This window comes from Mercenaria mercenaria, chromosome 16, assembly GCF_021730395.1.
Source record: "Mercenaria mercenaria strain notata chromosome 16, MADL_Memer_1, whole genome shotgun sequence".
NCBI lineage: Eukaryota > Metazoa > Mollusca > Bivalvia > Venerida > Veneridae > Mercenaria > Mercenaria mercenaria.
In genome coordinates this window covers 57,329,821-57,350,455 of record NC_069376.1, presented here as the reverse complement: position 1 = coordinate 57,350,455, position 20,635 = coordinate 57,329,821, and the positions used below count along the sequence as shown (strand labels likewise).

Here is a 20,635-nt window from a genome sequence, read left to right as displayed (position 1 = left end):
TTCGTAAACATAGGTTCACGCTCGAAAATATAGGTTTAGGTCCGAAAACTATGGTTCACGGACGTAAACATAAGTTCACGTCCGTAAACATAGGTTCATGGCCGTAAACCCATGTTCAAGCCCGAAATTCATTGTTGATTCTATAAGCCTAATATATCGACCGTAAGCCATGGTTTACGTTTGATAAACTAGGTTTCTCGATTGAACTATGAGTTTCAGTCGTTATCCTATGTTTACCATCGTTATCCTATGTTTACGCTCGTAAACCCCGGTTCACGCTCGTAAACCATAGTTTACGAACGTGAACCTATGTTTACGACCGTGAACTGGGGTTTACAATCGTGAACCTATATTTACGAGCGTGAACTATGGTTCACGGCGTTATCCTATGTTTTCGCTCGAAAATATAGGTTAGTAATCGAAAAACCTAGTTTTACGTTCGAAAAACCTAGTTTATCGATCGTTAATCCTAGTTTTTCGACCGTGAACTAGGATTCACGTAATAAATTGACAATTGGCTTGCCATATTGTTACAAATCGATAAACAATGTTTTATGAAGATAAATTGTAGTTCACGGCCGTAAACTTAGGTTCACGCTCGTAAATATAGGTTCACGACCGCAAACATAGGTTTACGGCCGAAATTGATAGTTGATTTCATAATCCTAATACATCAATCGTAAACCATGGTTTACGTTCGATAAACTAGGTTTCTCGATTGAACTATGAATTTCGGTCGTTATCCTATGTTTACGACCGTAAACTTGGGTTTACGAAGATGAACCTACGTGTACGAGCGTGAACTATGTTTACGACGTTACGCTATGTTTTCGCTCGAAAAAATAGGTTAGTATTTGAAAAACCTGGTTTTACGTTTGAGAAACCTGGTTTATCGAACGTAAACCTAAGTTCACGCTCGTAAACCCAAGTTCACGTTCATAAACATAGGTTCACACTCGAAAATATAGGTTCAGGTCCGTAAACTATGGATCACGGCCGTAAACCCATGTTCACGTCCGAAATTCATTGTTGTTTTTATAATCCTAATATATCGACCGTAAACCATGGTTTACGTTTGATAAACTAGGTTTCTCGATTGAACTATGAGTTTCGGTCGTTATCCTGTGTTTACGATCGTTATCCTATGTTTACGCTCGTAAACCCCGGTTTACGCTCGTTAACCATAGTTTACGAACGTGAACCTATGTTTACGACCAAGAACTGGGGTTTACAATCGTGAACCTACATTTACGAGCGTGAACTATTGTTCACGGCGTTATCCTATGTTTTCGCTCGAAAATATAGGTTAGTATTCGAAAAACTTAGTTTTACGTTCAAAAAACCTAGTTTATCGATCGTTAATCCTAGTTTTTCGATCGTGAACTTGAGTTCACGTAATTACTGGACAATTGGCTTGCCATATATATATATATATCTATATCTTTGAACATGTTTGAAATTAAAAACACAAATTACAAATGCATTGCTTTACATTCAATTTGTTAATCTAAGAACGTTTTGGAAACAAACACATTGATTTTAATTGTTATTTTCATTCAGATTGTTGCAAGTTTCTTTCATGACATCTAAGGAGTCTTGATACCTATATCATGATATAGATATTGTCGTAAGATCCTGTTACAAAATTTGTGGATCAAACAGTAGAAGTTGAGAAATTTACTTGAAAACATGGTATAAAGAACACAGACTTTTCTCTTTTGTATCAATGTATTTCTGTTATAACGTGTTTTATCAAAATAAGATACAAACTTAAGGTGGCCTCCTTGAATAATCAGCAATAAACCTTTATCAGTTGATTAGCTATGTTTAGATATTTTTATGTTAACACGTATTTTATATACTGTTAGATATAAAAGGGGATTATTCTCGAAGGTAAGACTGCTGGGCTTAAATCAGAGAAAAGATAAATAACACATTTAAAGTGTTTGTATAAATTATAAAATTTATATCTATTTTAAAAATGATTTTTGGAAATGTTTTGTACAGAATGTTTGCAAAGAAATGTCAAGATAATAACTAATTTATTGGAATAACGTTGCACCAACACAATTTTATGTCATATGGCGATTTTCCAGCTTCGATGGCGGAGGAAGATCCCAGGTGTCCCTCCGTGCATTATTTCATCACGATCGGGCATTTGGGTAGAACCATCGACCTTCCGTAATCCAGCTGGATGGCTTCCTCACATGAAGAATCCAACGCCCCGAGTGAGGCTCGAACCCACATCGATGAGGGATTTGTGATTTGGAGTCAGCGACCTTAACCACTTGGCCACGGAGGCCCCAAGATAATAAGTAAATTGATTACTACGACGTCTGCAGCTTTCACATATTAGGAACTTGTCTTAACAAATAGAATGCTGAGACCAAACTAGTCAGTAAGTCCAACGCTATGTCATTTGAAAAGAAATGAATATTATATCTGCATTTTTCAATTTTACGATGAATCCTGATCGTACGCACCAGTGTAAATATTTAAAGGATTGTGTTTAAGCATACGTGCATGTGTTGAATGCTCACAGATAATTAAATAAGAGCTAACACTCTGGTCCTTTGCTTTAATATGTTTTCATACAAGATCCAGTCTCAAAGTTACCAGTCTGTATGTTTGAAGAAAACAATATAATGATGGTTATACCAAGACTTCTGTTATGTTCCCATTTTGTTATCAAGGGTATGATATAAGTCATCTCAAGAAATGTCAAAAAGATAAAGATAAAAAGATCTTGCTTTTTTTTCTTCAGAAAATAAAAACTGCATACAAAATCAATTTTAGGTGTAAAACAAAAATATATAAGATTTGCATGGAACAGGAACCCGGTACACTGACCTCAGGAATGTTTCTTAATAAATTTTCCCCTTTTTACAACTTAAATTCACAAATATGTACTACTGAATAATTAAATGACATATGCCACTCAATTTATCAATTGTTTATACATGTAAAAATTCTAAGTCGCCATTTTTGATATTGTCACCGAAGGTGAAAGGATATAGAGGGGTATATAGGGGGTGTCCGTCCTTTAGTTCGCCCGTCCGTCAGTGCGTCAGTCTGAAAGCGAAAATGCTTATAATTCAAACAGTATTTTAGCTATAATCAGCGAACCTAACATACTTAGCACATTACCTTTGCTCACTTGATTACTTCTCCTTGGTTTGGTAAAAGGTAGGGATTTGACTGTACTTGAGTAACCTGTTAATGGATATTCGTGAAATGTTTCACAAAAATGTAGATCACTAAAGGTGGTGCATGTACACCTTTCGTCAGGATCTCTCCGGTATATATGTGTAAAGTTTGAAAGCATTCGGCCCAGCATTTTCTGAGAAACTTGATTACATGCAGAACTCTAAACTTTAGTGACGCGGACTCTGACGCCGACGAAAGGGTGATTACAAAAGCTCTAGAATTTGAAACTTTTCAACCAGGTGAGTACAAAATAAGCAAACACTGCTCTATCTATTGAATTAATTTAATGATCAATGCTTGTACACTAACTAAGTTTTCTTATCAAAATAGACCAGTATATAAATTTGCATAGTTCAACAATTAGAATAAAGATAAATTTTGCGAAAACGAACATTTAAAGGAAGATATAATACATGACAAACATCTATATAAACCCTTACAAACTCATCTAAAACACATCTGTTGCTCTTTCAAAAAACATAACGAACATGGATATACAATACAGTAAATGTAAGCATAAAACGCACATAGAGAAACACAAAAGCAAGAATCACCCTTCAGGATTCTCTGGAAATAGAAAACAGAATAAGTGCTTTATTGACGTAACTCTGTGTCAGTTTCTTACGACGTCAGAATTAAACTTTACTTGGTAATAAGTTTCCACGACGTTACCTACTACACATAGACGATAAAATAATATTTACGTAATTCTATTCGTTATAAATAAACCAAGAGTCTGACGACATCACTGAAATCACCAATGTTTACCACAGAATGAATCTGTAAAATAATACATAAATATTACGATAAAAATTTGTTTCACTTGCATAGTTCGTACATATTCTACAACGAGGCACATAAACTGCAGTACAGGCAGAACATACACCTGAATTTATATTATCAACACAGACACTCCTTATGATCATATTGAATCATTATTCTTATAAGAAGTATAACCGAATGATTTGCTTAAATTCTTCTATACCAAATAACAAAGCAGACATTAGGCACAAGAAAGAACAATATTCTCATAATGCTATAAGTACAAAGTCGTTTTCCTTCTAATAACCTCCAGAAACTTCCTGTTCAAAAAAAAACATATAGGTACACTATTCTAATATCTACGGTGTAAGAAGAAAAGAAAGGTATATAAAATGCTAGTTTGCTTTTTACAAATATGTAAATATCAAACATGATTCTTTCACAGACTGAAGATGCAAATATAGTTCTTCAACAAACTCGTGACACAAACAAAAATGTCCTACATTAATGTTGAACTGTTATTTACGTTGATTAGAGAACACTTTTTCCACCAAGATGGAACTTTGTTTAAGTATCTTGTTACTAATGAATGTAAAAAAACAAGAAAGAATATCCAACATTAAGCATTACTAGCAACGGAAATACTACACTGCTCAATGTAAGAATAAAATTAACACAACAGTACAAATAACTCTTTTTCATCAACGAAATGAATGTAAGAAAGTCGAAGATATTAGCAGTTTATTTCATATTTTGTAATACATAATGTATCCCTATCATTGCTTATACAGTGTATTTTCATACATTATTGTTCAAAGTTTATTTCACGATATATTTACATAACCTTTGACGTCAGTACTTGCAAGAAAGTATTAATGTTATTTACACCTTTTTAAACAAACTAAGCTATTAGCATACATGCGTGCATAATTTGAGCATAAAATTACAATTGAATCAAATCTATTTGGCAAATATGATAGTATGGAACTGAACCTTAATTACGGTACATATTATATACGAAGGCACATACCCGAGGAATACAGGCAACTGTTGAATCCACCAGTTTGCCTCCAGGGTTACTTAATTTTCACTCAGACACTTTACTAATAATGTGTAAATAATTTATGAAACTACACGTCGATGCTTTTGCGCAAATATTCTAAAATCATTCAGAAAATGAAAGCTACTGATGAATAAAGAGACTCGCTTCTCAAGATTTGTGTAAAAAGTTTAAAATAAGACACTAAATTGGACATATTTAAATAATGGAAGACTCGTTATTTTTATAACTGGTAACAATTGTAACGAAAATAATATGATTATCACAATGTCATATTAGATGTCACCTTCAATTACATTCGTTCATAACTTTAACACTGTTCAGACGTTTTCATCATGGTATTTTATATTAAAGTTGTTTTTCACAAATTTCGTAGCGCATAATTCAAAAATACAGATTCCAATGTCGAGTTTCTTAATCGTTTGAAAAAGCAATTTCATCAGTTATTTAAAAATAATGATCTGTTTTTGAAATGTTAAAATGTTCAATTTAATGTGTTACGGATTTTAGTCCTAAAATTGGAAACTCTTAATATTAGTTTACTAGTCTACAAAAAGTATATATACACCGAAATTTCACATGTCCTTAAGGTTTAGTAAAATATTCATAAAGACGCAATAAGGTTACAATAATTTAGAAGATGTACCTGACCGATTTTTGACACACACTCGATTGTCCGTTTTGTCGAGACAGCTTTACATGCACTTTATTACTGACTTGATTCTCTGACATGTTTATCAGGTTTAAGGTAGTTCTGTACATGTTTTAAACAACGGAAATGATGACTTTACATTATGTTTTCGGATGACTTGGAATAAACCTCAGAGTCTGCTAAAAAGAAAGGTAAAACATGCCATACACTGACAACTCATGCGTATTAAAATGACTGATATACAGGTAAAGATAGATTTAATAACAAAAACGTTTTTTATTCCAAAAAGCTTCTAATAGTGGTTTCTATTAAGTCATGGTAGAATGCCACACCGCTTTGCTCTGATCATATCAAACAAAAACAATAGATTGTGTTACTAGGGGTCTTCATTGTTAGAGTTTGTTTTGTACGCAAAATATCATAAGAAATGCAAGTTTTCCATAGACTTCCATTATGTGTCGAAATGTTTCATACCAGTCCAGTGTAAAACGCATGGCTCGGCCTTTTATGGTCTGAATTGTCTTAGTACATTATGATACTATGAAAATCGGAATCAAATATAATTCTGTATTGTATTGTATTGACCCAACTGTGCAGATATACTTTAAACTGAGAAATATAATGTAAATGCAAATGATAACTGGAAAATTACGAGAGATTTTCATGAAGTTTTTGATTTCAGTCAACGTGACATATAAAACAATAAAACCAAAAAAAGAAAAATGTTGTATCAAATGGTGACAGTATTATCTATAAATTAATTCTGAATGAATTAAAAATACCAAATTAAGATTTAGATAATATTTTTCAACTTCTATTAAACTAAAAGATAAGCACGAATATCTTTTCAGGGTGGCCAACCAATGTATGTTATCGTATACACGAAGGAAATCTCTCAATACAGGTAACATTTAATGAAGGCACATGTGTTTCCGTCTTCGACACTTTCTATTTTAATGAATCCGTCAAGTAACAAGAAAATTACAAACAAAATTGCTACAAGAATCGAGCGATTTATCAGGTCTGTACGATATCAAAAATCCACATGGGTTGGCCACCCTGCTATTGTTCGAAAATAGTTAGTGATACATGCGCCCATATCGTTACACAACAGTAGAAATCTACCCGTTAGAAATTTGTTTGAAATATACTTTAAATCTTGAGTCGAGTTCCTTTAGAATGTAATACAAAAAAAAATGTTAAAGCTAGTACGTTTACAATATACTTAACAGCAATATTATTAACACAGATATATAGAAGCTGAGCAGTATTCTTGTAACACCATTTGTTTCGTTTAACAATGCACTTTGAGTTCCAGGACAGCATCCAGTTTCCTGGATATGCAGATTACAGATAAACTCGGGAAAGGTGGCGTTGTCCCTTAACATTAGGCGTTCCTCAGTTCGCCGATCCTTGTTGCCAACAGACACTTGCAGCGCATGCGTAGAACTAGATACAATACATGATGACGTATTCATGTCAAAGTCGATTATCCTTTTATTAAGTAGGTTTGAACCAAGTCTTATTTCACAATCTTCGACCGTAGCAGTGAGATTCGTTTCACAGAATGTCTTTAATTGTAAACGTCTGTACATATATATTTTTCCATTGCTCTTGATGACATATTGAGGACTGGAAATTTCTCTTGGGGCTTCGACCCTGAAATGAAGTCAGTAAAAAGATAAACCAAGTGCATACCCATCACGATTTTGCTCCACAGAACTCTTTAAAGCTTGTTAAAAGTGGTCAATCATATTTGAGCAACATTTTGTGACATTTTTCCCTTTTAATATATCCGGTTAGAGATTTATGTAAGGAAAAACGACCCATTTAACAGTATCCCTATTAGAAATGTTTGTTTTGATATTTCTTATGAAATAATGTAATTACTCTCCTTTAGTACGAAAGTATGAAACAGCGGCCAACTACTTTTGATTTTAATATAATTTCTAATTTACATTTGTATTTGATTGATATTAGGATTATTCAACAATCTTAACCAAAAGGTATTTTTAAAACCGTGTGTAGCTTCGAATTTCATAAATTTCCAATCTAGCCTGGTTGCGCAACCAGGAGAGGTAAATGGAGATAATATTTTTTACAAATCTGGATTTCAGCTTAACATATATTTGTCAATGCAAGTTCTCATATACATATTATTTCGTAGGCAAATTATGTTTATTAAATCTATACATATGCTAAAAATACTCAAATACGTGTAATTGATCATTTTTAAACATTCCATCAAATCCATTTTTTATCTAAATCCGATTGACCCCCTTTGAAACATACACTATTATTTTATGATAAACACAAAAGCAAGTTTAAGAATAATCCTCCCGAACTACGTTTTTAAATAAAAACAGAAAAACTGGAATGTTTCGAGTGTTTTAAACTATTGAAGTGATCTCGTCGTAAACATTAGCTTCCACGAATAGCAGCAGTGAGCACAGTGCCATCTTCCGACTGCTGCCTCACTGGAATATCAAGTCACAGACACGTGACATAATACCCAACCAATCACATTATACAGACAACCTAGAACTGTCCTCTTAATATCAAGCGCCAAGCAAGGAAGTTACAATTACCATTTTTCACGTCTTTCTTATGACTCGGCCAGGAAGCCACCCCACGACCTCCGGCAATCAAAGCAGTCGCTCTACGGCTAGGCTGCTTAGGCACTTGCGGGGCGTGGAACAGAAGTTACGATAAATTCAAACTTGCCTACTGCTAAGACGGTCAGATAGTTACAAAATGGTGCACGTGATTGACAATACATTTAGCCTTTTAAATTATCCAGAAAACGGGATGTTAGAAATATTGCACGGCCTTAAAGATACATGTAGACATTTGCGATATATTTGTTCCTTTACGTTATCAAGAAGGCGGGATAAATAAAACATTGCACGACATTAAAACATTTATTCCATTACGCTGCTGTCGTATAAATGATATTGCTACAAATACTGCGCAGTACATGTGATAAACTAGAAGATGCATTTGTAGAAAAGCGCATGTCTTATCCAATGCAAAGTAGTAATGGACAAGAAGTCAATAGGGGACAGAAGCAAAAGTCCAGAAGACACCGATGGATGGCTGCAATAGGGATCATCTACCAAGAAGTTTCAACATTCTGGGCCTAGTGATTCTCAAGTTATGGACTTGAAACGGTGCTCCATGTTCTGATCCCTGTGACCTTGACCTTTGATCGAGTGACCCAAAAATCAACAGGGGTCATTAACTCTGCATGTCCAATCATTCTGTGAAGTTTCAACATTCAGGGCCAAGTGGTTCTCAAATAATTGACTGGAAAGTGTTTGCCTTGTTCTGGCCCCTGTGACCTTGACCTTTGCTCAAGTGACCCCAATTCAATAGGACTCATCCACTTTGTAAGTCCTATCACTCTATGAAGTTTGAAGGTTCTGGGTCAAATGGTTCTGAAGTTATTGATCTGAAACGGTTTTCCTATTTATGGTCCCTCTGACATTGAACTTTGATCAAGTGACCCATTATCTACTCTACGTTCTCCAGTTATTGATCGGAAATAAAGTGTGACGGATGGACGGACGGACTGCCTGAAGGACTGCCTGCCTGCCTGCCTGCCTGACGGACGGGAAGGAAAAAAACATGAGGGGAAAATAATTAATTTCTTTAGGCTACTAAGAACGTGGTATAGTAACAAATGTTGCACGATATTCACGATTTAATATTTACGTGTTCAGAGGGATGGTCAAGTTACAAATGTATCAAAACAATTATAACAAAATGTGCATGTAATCCGTGTTACATATTCCTTCCTTAACGCGTTTGAGAAGCATTCGCGAAATCTTAAGTCATTCGCAAAAATGAATGTTAAATAGTTGACATAACAGATTTAATCCAATTCGGCCTATCCAGTCTGCTATTGTTAGTGTAGGTTAATTACTCAAAGTTGAATGTGCTTACACGTTATCAATAGTGAGAACAGGGGTCCAGATCTTCTCTTGACTCACGGTAATCTCTTTCACAACAAGAGGATACCAAGACAGCCTACTGTCTTTCCATATCTGAAATATAGTGATATATGTATTACTTAGTGTATAATAACAATCGATATATGATTATGCAAACATAATATAGGATAAGTCAGTGGACTATATATAAGAAAATGCAATATGCAACTGATAGAGGATGGAGACATGTTAGACACATAAATACCGAATTTTATTTCATGATTTTGTAAATAGTAGTTTATTTTTATATATAAAGGTCGATTATATCTATAACTTTTACTGTTTCATACAAAGGGATTTTCATTTAATATTTTTCACTGTTACGGAATTATATATAATAAGAATTCTGTCAAAAATATGCATCAAAACGATGTATATAAAAGTACTGTATCAAGTCAAAAGAGTTATTTACTTTAAAAAGGTGGAAGATTGCTAGGATGCTTATGAACTGATCATTGTATTTATTTATAAACTTACAACTTCTAGCTCGACAGTAGAATCCAATGTTTGTGCAATAACATCTAGCTCAGATACGTGCTGCACGTGAAGTTTAACACTCAACTTGACTGGATTCGGGTAGCTCTTTCTCGGAGGCACTTCAGGCTTGTATTTGTGGAATATTGTACTCACAATCTGCACAGCTTCATCTATATATTTCACATCATCCATTTCAACATCTCCTCTTGATTGTCCAAACGTCCTGAAAAAAACATATCGAAAATATGCATCTGTTTCCGCTTTTAGTATAAAAAAAATCTTTAGGATGGTTATTTGGAATGATTGAGAGCGGGGCTACGAAGATCGAACCATAATATACTTTACGACTTAGTATGTATGTAAAGCTGATAGCTTATTCACTGTCCTGTTATTTTGGAATATGGTATGGTAAAGGCTGAGGATTTGTCTATGTTGAAGTATTACGTAATTTTATCTCTCCAGTGGTGATTTGCCTGTTACTATTCTGAGGTGGTGTCACCCCAAGATCCCCTCCCATAGCCCAAAACCTCCCCCCTACTGTGTTCCGTAATGTTTATTCTTGTTGTCACATTGTTTTACTTTGTCCATGTTTTTATTTGTATATGTCCTCATACATACATACACTGCTTTATGGTTTTAGACAGTTATTCTTCTTGGATCTATGTGTTTGTTTTAAAGAAGAACAAATGATATATATAAGGAGATAATATTGGTTACTGTGTGGTATATATTGCTTACTGGTATGTCGTACGAACAGGCAATATGTCCGGCCTTAGTGTTTTAAAACGTATTCACATCGTAACGAACATTCAAACTTTAAAATCCGTATTTCACTGAGTTTTGTTTTCTGAAACAAAGATATTCTTGATTTACTGGTGACCTTATTTGCTCCGACATACATGTATAAATTACGGCATAAAAATACATAAATTTTAGGAAGCTACATTACTACAACATAATATGACTAATCTCTGACCGATTGAAGCCTGTCTGAAATAACAAATTTTATCAAGAGAAGGTGCATATCTGGTGGTCTCATTGAATAAACCGTTATTCTTTATCTAAAGCTTTTAATGGGTCTGTTCAGATACCATTAGATATGTTTTCACAAAATAACGATTTATATCAATATAAATGAAACATTTGCTCCTGAAGATATATAAACTTAGTCAGACATTAGAAGATATAGACGTTGCGGTAAATCTATTCCTGACGCAATAAAATTTTATTGCGAGAATTGTAGTTTTTAAATTTGCTCCTTTGATGAGAACACAGACATTTTACAATCTATACAGATTAAAGAAGATAGTCAATCTGTGACTAGAAAAGATTATTTTTTATTTTTACGTAATTGTGAAGTGTTTGTCGTTTGACAGTAACTTCTTTTTACGAGGGTCTTGCAAAACATTGTGTCATTAGGTTCGGATACTACTTATCCCCGGGTACTGCAATTAAATAAAACTAACAACTCGAATACTACTGCTACATTTCTAGATTTACATCTCTGTATTTACGACAATTTTATACATAACAAAATTTATGACAAGAGGGATGATTTTAATTTTAATATTTTAAATTTCCCCCATTTGGATGGGGATGTACCCCGGGCTACATCTTATGGGATATATATTTCTCAGTTAATTCTGTTTGCAAGAGCGTGTAGTCATGTTGAGGATTTCAATGAACGTAACCAGTATATTACAAATAAGCTTCTTCAACAGGACTACCGTTAATATAAATTACGTAAATACTTTGCTAAATTTTACTATCGTAATTCAGATTTGATTTTAACATACAATAACAATTTAAAGACATTTCTGTGAGAAGGTATATTAAAACCCGTTTTTTATGGGGATGTGGTTTTCAAACTTCGTAAGATTTTAGGTCATGGCAATTTTTCAATTGTATTTAGTAAAGTCATTAAACGTTTTATTAAAAGAGGTTATAATCCAACTGTTTTGAGACACACCGCATGTTTGGTATTTAGCCCTTTTACAGTTGGACGCTACGCTTTCCTCTTTGATTGTGTCTAACGGAACAGGTGGAGGACTCTATGATAAGTAGTTCTTAAATCCCACCAGGACTGAGCTATTTTGATTTCCGTCTTCTGGCCTGCTTTGTCGGGCCCATAAGGGTGTTTCCCTTGTTGCTCTGTCTTCTGCAAAGGCGTTGGGTACATGCGTTTTAGGTTCTTAAGGATTGCATATATAAGAGCGTTTTTTTTTGTGTTTTACATTACATGCCTTCTGTTGCCTTTGCTTATGTTAGGGTTTCACCTGGCGGGGATAACTTTTATTTACACTGTCCTGTGAATTTGGAACATAATGAGGGTAAGAGTGAGGTTAGGTTCACCATAAACCGGTTTAAGCTCCCCAGTGGTTGTTTTGCCACTGACCGTTCCAAGGCGGTGCCCCAATGTGTTCCTTCAATTATTTGTTTTGTCCTTGTATGTGAGTGGTGTACGTGTGTGTGTGTTGATCGAGTGCGCGTTTAGGGAGGCTGCGTGTCTAGAACAGTCCTACGTTGTATCAAAGTTATTTTTATTACAAACCTTCAAAGATGTAACCTTTTTACCCTACTGTTAAAAGCAGACAAATAGTCTTCTTTTGGTATCTGTTTGAGACAATGATAAATAAGTGAACTTCTGGACTTGTGTTTCTTTCCAGAAAGCATTTTCTTAAGCCTTCGAAATAAAAAAAGTCACAGTTACAACTTCTACCTTTTCAGAAGCCAAAAAGACTTAACAACCACGTACTTATGAGAGGATGCGTTGTCGTGTAAAGATTGGACTCCTGAAGAGCTTGAACGTTTTTACTGTAACTAGATAGACAAGGCACTTGAACGACTGACACACTAGAATTGAAAAAAAAAATGCGTACAACATCTCTTTTTCAAACATACGGTTCTCTTTGTAATACAGGGTCGTTTTTTTATCTTTTCGCTTCCACTGCTTATTATCAGCCATTCTCTTTGGCTCAAACATGTACACCCAGATTTCGTCACTTGTTAGCAAGTTAGAAATAACCCAACTATCAAAGCCTTTTTATGTTTTCAAAAGCTCCCGGGCATATTTAAATCGATGTTTCTGTTACTCCTATATGAGCAAATGAGGTACCCACCTAGCGCAAACCTTTCTCGGGTCCAAACGCTTTATCAGAATTGTTTGCACACTGCCTTCTGCTATGCCAGTACAATTGGCTATATCTTTCACCTTGATCGGCCACAGCTTTTACAGCAGCGATGGTTGCCTTTGTAACAGAGGTTTTAGGCCTACCAGAAAGGGTATCATCTTCGACAGATAAGTTCCCACACTGGCACCAGATCAGAAAGAAAATACTACTGTACATGTTATGACCTATCCCTAGGTATACTATTAGAACCATGGCCATGAACGGGAAAATATATTAAGCCATTTAGTCGCGCATTCCTCACCTAAAACGCACAGTTCGGTAAATGTGTACTATGGATATTGAGCAAGTGGTAATTTATTGTCCATTGTGTACCGGTCATATTCCTTCAACATTTCTTATCTCAGAGAAATAACACGTAGTTTATAGTTCCGCCAACGTTATAGAAAAAACAAGATGAACTTCCCTGATGAAGTTCCGGTCTAGATTACCAAATCGGTCTGACCGGCTGGTGTGAAAATGTATGTCAGTTGTCGTTTAACTACACGTGTACACTTAAATGTGTATATGCAACGTACCTGTGCATTTTGAATTTAATAAACAATACAAATGTGTACGACTTTTAAATTCAAAATAATTTCTGCGATGAATTTCATTCATCACTTCAATATTTATTGTACAACTGTAAACATTTTGTATTCTGATTTTGTTCACATTTCGCCTAACATGTGCACACTGCTGTGATCTCTATACCGGACGCTCATAAGGGAAGTTCACGGTTTTTTTTTGTAACGTTGACGAAAGAATTAAAAACTGGAGTATCTCTGCAATATGAAATATTGAGACAATGTGACAGGTGTACGGTGAAAGATAAATTACCGCTTGTTCAATATGCTTGGTACCCATCCATCAAAGAGCGCGTTTTATGTGAGAAATGAACGATTGAAATGAGTTAGTGCAACCCAGGTTCTTTCAGTATACCTAGGGGCAGGGTGTAATTTTCTTTCTAAGCAGGTGCTAGTGATATCCCAGCTTTAAAAGCTTTAATCCATCTATAAACTCTACGCATCGAAAAATTGGCCTGAGGTCCACATATACCACACAATTCATCAAATATCTGCTTTGAATCTATATCAAGCCTAATCCGGCAGTCTTTACGTCCCTATTACAATGTGACAAGTAAATTGGTCGGTGTATATGACTGCATGTATTTCAATTTGAAATAACTCGGTCAGTTGAAAAGCAATGTGCACAAAATAAATGGATATCGTTAGTTACTGGACACACCATTCAACTGCAATGAATCGTTTTAATTAATACCTGGGATAAAACTACCGAAACCCATTAGTGACAGAACCTTTTGCAGGACCCTCGTAATATTTTCCGTTAGTAAGATGTAAAACATCTGTAAAAAGTGTACATACACGTCGATGAAAATTTATTTTAGGTCAAGCCCTCGATTAAAGAAATATGTGTGCATATAAAAAATAACGCCCACAAATATATAATTTAAAAATCTAAATATCATGTGCTTAAGTTAAAAATACCCGTTATATGAATTTTAATCTATGAGAATGTTCCGTTTTCTCTCCAGTTGTATTCTGTATTTTGTCTTCTTATAATATTAAGATTATAAAGTTTAAATACTGTCTTAGAATTTCAACATTTCTACCTGTCGTACATATTAACTGGATGTGAAAGTTATTATCTCCAGAAATATCTAAAGTATAAGTTTGTCTCACATTTTTTCTTAGAAATGCTTAAAATATTTTAAATATAAAACAAAACCAAAAAAACTGAGATTTTCACTAAGAAACAGATTTATCTGAAACAAAAGCAAAGTTCTAACATAACCGCTGTCATTTAAGACAGAAAATATTTGTAGCACACTGAAGGAGCAATTAGAGTAGAAACCTACTGTGTAAACAGTAATGTAAGTAACGTTGCATAAATATGTTCCACGTAAAACTACTACTTGTATCAATATAATCTTAATTTTGGTAATATGTAGCCACCATATCCGTCCAAAAATTAGGCTTAAATAACTGCCGATCAGACTAAATAGTTCTGTAAATATTATCTCAATAAACTACATGTTCATACATTAGAAAACTGATTGGTTTAACATTTAAAAAATTACTTGTCACATTGCTCATCATATAGAATAAAAATTAATATACAAAGTGAGTGGCTTTCTTACTGCGTTTAACTTGCAATTAATAAAATTTCTATTGTTTTGATTTCGATGTTATTCTCCGAAAACAACAAAAGGTTTATAGAAATTTGCCTCCCTAATTACTTGTAGAAGAAATGGTTGATCATCTAGTTAAGATTCTAACCATTTTAACATGGAATTAGATAAACATCTGTAAGAAATCAATCAATGTTAATTTGATTTGCTTTACATAGAAACCATTTGTTATATGTACTTGTGATAGCCAGATACTTACAAGGGGGCATGGGGGGTGGCGCGAAAGAAAATCGATCGTATCGAATTGCATAAAACTTACGAACAAAACATAATATAAGATACGTTTGAAGACCCATATTACTGCATATGTATTCAAATCTACTGATGTATCTTGCTTACTATTACGCTCATTTATAACTAGGTATCGTAACTTTCAGAACATGCCTCGCATTTACACATCAACTATTTGACAGCAAGAAAAAGAGCTTTCTATTTTACTAAAAAATTTTCCCATACGTTATATTTTTATCATTTTACTTCTACATTTGTACGCAAAAACAGAGATTATATATAAAACAAAAGATATAGAGTCTAAGAAAAACTGCAGAAATGACAGACGATGTAAATATACATAACACTCTATGTTTATTCGGTGCGCTAAATACCTGATAAACAAAGTCAAACTGTTTCTGTTTCAAGTTGCGTTTTATCTTGTCATCGTAGTTTATTCGTGTATATGCAATATTGACAACGGTGTAAACAATTAAACAATTTATGTTTCCTCTAAGTTAAAACGTTCACATCAAAGGAATGATCTTAACGTATAAACCAATGAATTCCAAATGATCAAACAGGATTAAGAACAAGACCTATCAATGGTTTTCGTATTTATAAAATGAAGCATATGAGCAATTATTTATTATATAAAAATAAGGACCATAATGGAAATTTCTATCTCCTTTTTTTTGTGTCATCCTTTGTGTTATAATGTATATGACATGGCTTTATTTAACATGCATACTTGTTCATTGTTATCTGTATGTTGTTATTTATACTGCCATGAATATGTACACTGTACACAGAAATAAATCTATCTACCTTTATTATAAGGTACTTAGAAGGTACTTAAAATCTGAATCTGATACTTTTGTACGCTGTTTTAACACAAAATCATACAAAGATATTTACTAAACAGAATAACATAAAAATAGAAAAGAGTTTGGAATTTAGCTACAAGTTATTCTGAGTACAATATTAACATTCTGCTTTCTCTACAAAGTGATTCTTTTCTATCACATTGTTCTGTAAGCTGATACATAATAAAATATTTTGGAAGACAAGAAACATAATATGATAGCAGATTTTGTTCAGTCGATTCTGTTCGCAATGTATAATGAAATGTGCAACACCAGTCACGCCCCTAGCACCAGATTTAAAGGAATTCTATTATACAGATACAACGGATAATGTCCTTGATCAAAAGGATAAGAAAATACAATCTTAATAATTATTCCCCAGTTCTGGGAGACTTTTAATGCTTAAACGTACTAAATGAGAGTAAAAGTAATTTGTCAATAGTATAAACGCCTATTATATGATAGAGAAACGATCCAAATGACTTTCGTCGCTAAGCGACGAGAATCGGGATTGATCCCTTGGCGGCCATATGCGAGATACCAAATAAAACTATACAATCAGAAATAATATTTGTTTCTTACGGCATAGCCACCGGGCGTTTAGCTTTCGACTTTTGCAAGAAGTGTCAATAAGCCTCCTAGCTACTTGCAAAACCGCAACGTTTCGCACATTGCAATTGCTTTTATGCTACATCAAAGCTTTAAATAATAAGTTTGCATCCGTTACGGCTAGCTGAATGGTATTGAAAGGTAAACCGCAACAAATTAGTAAAGTGGTAAACACACAGAAGAGGGTTACGTACATAACGACTATAAGATATTTAGCTGCTATTATAGATACTGCACGATTTCGAAGATAAGGATGTAATCTATGACAGATTAAACTTCGCAGAAACACTGAAATAGAAATATGCATGATGTAACTTCTTGATTTCTTTACTTTTGTTTTTGTTTGCCTGATATTTAAGAATCAAAACGTTTGTATAAAGTCGCATTTGCCCTTAAAATCAACGTTGAGTAATTTTAGACCGAAATCTGTGATAACGTCCTCATCTGAAGTTCAGAATCCATTTGTTATATGCTTTTGTAAATATGCCAAATAGTTTTCAGGTGGGGGTGTTAATGTCAATTGTATCACACTGACAACAGTTCTTTTATTTTAGCCACACCGACACAGATTCAGGTTAAATGAAAAAGTCGAGCATTTGATGGAGGAGGTAGACCCCTGATGCCCCTGCGGTTACGGGCGGGCACCTAGACATAGCGATCAATATCCCGTAATGCACCAGCTTTATGAACTATTATACACCCCAAGGAAAACCACAGATTTTAGGGTAAAAGGTTTACAATCAGCAGTATTAACAATTCGGCATTCTCAATATTACATCAGATATTATACGTAACTTTAATTATCAAACAACTTGGTTTTCTTTTGATGTATTATAACAGACATAAGATAAATATAAACGAGAACAATTACATAACCAAACCAGTCTGGACGAAGACTGATGAGCGTTATTCTGGAAATACTGCTACAGGAAAATCCAGATTTAAAGACAGCAGCCAGTCGTTCTAGAATTTGCTTAGAAACATAGACTATATACACGTGCGCACAGACTGCGTCAATATACACAAAAAAGAAATAGAATTACAATGTATATAAAACGTATTGGTTTGTATTTAGCCTACTGATAAAATATGCGTAACGACAATAAGAAGCTTCCTTGAAATTTCAATACCTTTCCGATTGCATGTGTGTCTTTCATCCGCATAATAATAACAACAACTCTAATAATAATTCAAAACATTCGATTGTGCACGGGAAAACTGTTTGGCTGACGTACATTCTTGTTCTGAAATTTGAATACTAGGCTTACCTAATGAATATTATCTTTTGGAATCTCTCTATTAATAAGATCTGTGAGAAGACCCTTTGGAAGCAGAGAACGCATATCAAAGCAATATAAGCGAAGTCTGTCAATAAGAGGTAATGACATAAGCAACATCCCTTATTGTTTATTATGATAATTATGTAAATTAAACGTATTTACTAACTGTTTTGATATGCATTTGAATGTAAACGAAAACCAGATAATTTTGCCTGTAGTAAGAATATATGACATTAAAGTGTCAGACGGTACAAATATATCCAAAGTATCATAAATAGCACATCGTACTCGAAAACTATTGTGATGTAAATAAGATCTGAATCATTTCTGTGAAGATGCAACATTAAATTCACATCCGCAGACATATCTCCTGATCGTTTATGAAAACATGCTAAGCTCCAACTATAAGTTTCTGTAATCCTGTCCTCATTTATGCTTATCGTAATTAGGTTCTTATACTTTTAGTAATACTGACGTCATTCATGTCTATAGTAATTATATTTTTATACAATGAATTAGCTGATAACGTTTTCCTTTAGCCTGTATAATAGTATATGAAATGTGTGTTAAACTCTTATTCTAACAATCCAATTTGTTTTCCAGTTGAACATAAGAGACTGAAAACGATGTATTATTATGCAACAATTCACTGTTTGTACGTCACAATTATTACATCATAACGCCAAACGTCATAGCGACGCGCACACTGAACAGACAAATATTTGGTGGATGTCGTCCAGAATATGCATAATAATCTTTGATAACGTGTTAGAATAATGTAACAGTGATTTGCTCTTGAATAAAATCATTGTTGGCCGTTTAGATGCGCCCTCGTGATATAATTCCTTCGCTCCTGAACTCCAAACAATGATTTAATCAACAACAAATCACTGTTCGGGATATATTAGTTAAAGAAAGATCATATGGAAAGAAAACCCACTAAGCAGCCATACGACTATTGGCAGACTTTTACCATTGAGATTTACTTTGTGCCCGTCTTTACATCACGCGTACCTTTGTCAACATGAAGCCAAATTACTAGACCATTAAATTCAAATTAGAATAAATCTTATTTGATCCGCGCAATGTCAAATTTTTAAACTGATAATCTTAATGTAAGGAAAAATGACAATAATAATTAGTATCAACTTCCGCCTAAAATTTATTCATTCGACTGGGCAGTGAACTCCATTATTAATTTAAATACTTTAACAGGAAGGGGTGTTTTATCGTATAGATTTATGTTACGATAGTGAATATATGACTTGTCGCAAAAACATGTAACATATCATCCAATAAAGAATATGATCATCACATTCTAACAATTTTGCATTGCCCGTGCTAGAATAAAGTAGCACTAAAAATGAATATGGTAAAACCAATATTTTACAAAATGATACTCTCATCTTTAATACTGCAAAACAATTTGGCATAAAAAAACTGACATGCTGACAACGGAACTGACACCACACAATGCAATTCAAAATGTTTTAACGTTATTACATGTAGAAAAAATGATATCGCTATCCTGAATGCTGTTCATCTTTATTGTTGTCGATAATGTGACTGTTGTGTTTGCGATAGTTTGAATTTAGTGTTAAGTTTCAAAACTACTCCAGTAAATGTCAGTAAATATGCTATAGATTCTGGTGGTCATATACGCGAGTGAAACCCGTTCATTCAAAAGAGTTTAATTCTGAGCTTATTTCATAACAAGAAGTGCTAATTATTGCACTGTAAATCAACCGATCGTTAATTGTAAGGAGCAGGAGGGTTTGATTCTCAAAAGATGATGCGAAGGTACAAACTGTTTAAACTAGGACGTTTTGGAAAAATGTCATGCAAAGTTGTAAACTATGCAGATTGACGATTATGTTTTAAAAATAGAATCACGCCGTTTAAAAACCGAGCCCGTTTCACAGTTTTGTTATTGTCGACATACGTGGTACCTCTTCAACATACGTGTGTTTCACTCGAGTGCCAATATTGTGGTAAATCTTCCATGTAATGACAAGTGCATAAGACAACATCTTTTTCTTTTCTAATATAAATGTAACCAAAGTACATGTTGTATGTGCCTTAAAATAACATTCATTAACTTCTTGATTATTAATTCAAAAACACAACTTAAGTTTTTTTTT

General features: G+C 34.0%; 1 protein-coding gene across 2 annotated transcripts in view; it reads right to left on the bottom strand.

The window, feature by feature from the left end:
* Positions 1-3,472: 3,472 nt before the first annotated feature.
* LOC123540158 (neuronal acetylcholine receptor subunit alpha-6-like) overlaps positions 3,473-20,635 on the bottom strand; it is a 65,975-nt gene continuing 48,812 nt past the window's right edge. For both annotated transcript variants that reach the window (XM_045324965.2, XM_045324964.2), the window contains exons 2-4: positions 10,151-10,373; positions 9,627-9,727; positions 3,473-7,340 (exon numbers count right to left, since the gene is read on the bottom strand). In XM_045324965.2, coding sequence (XP_045180900.1) covers positions 6,896-7,340; positions 9,627-9,727; positions 10,151-10,373 — 769 coding nt within the window. In that variant the 3' untranslated portion in view covers positions 3,473-6,895. The remainder of the gene's footprint in view (positions 7,341-9,626; positions 9,728-10,150; positions 10,374-20,635) is intronic.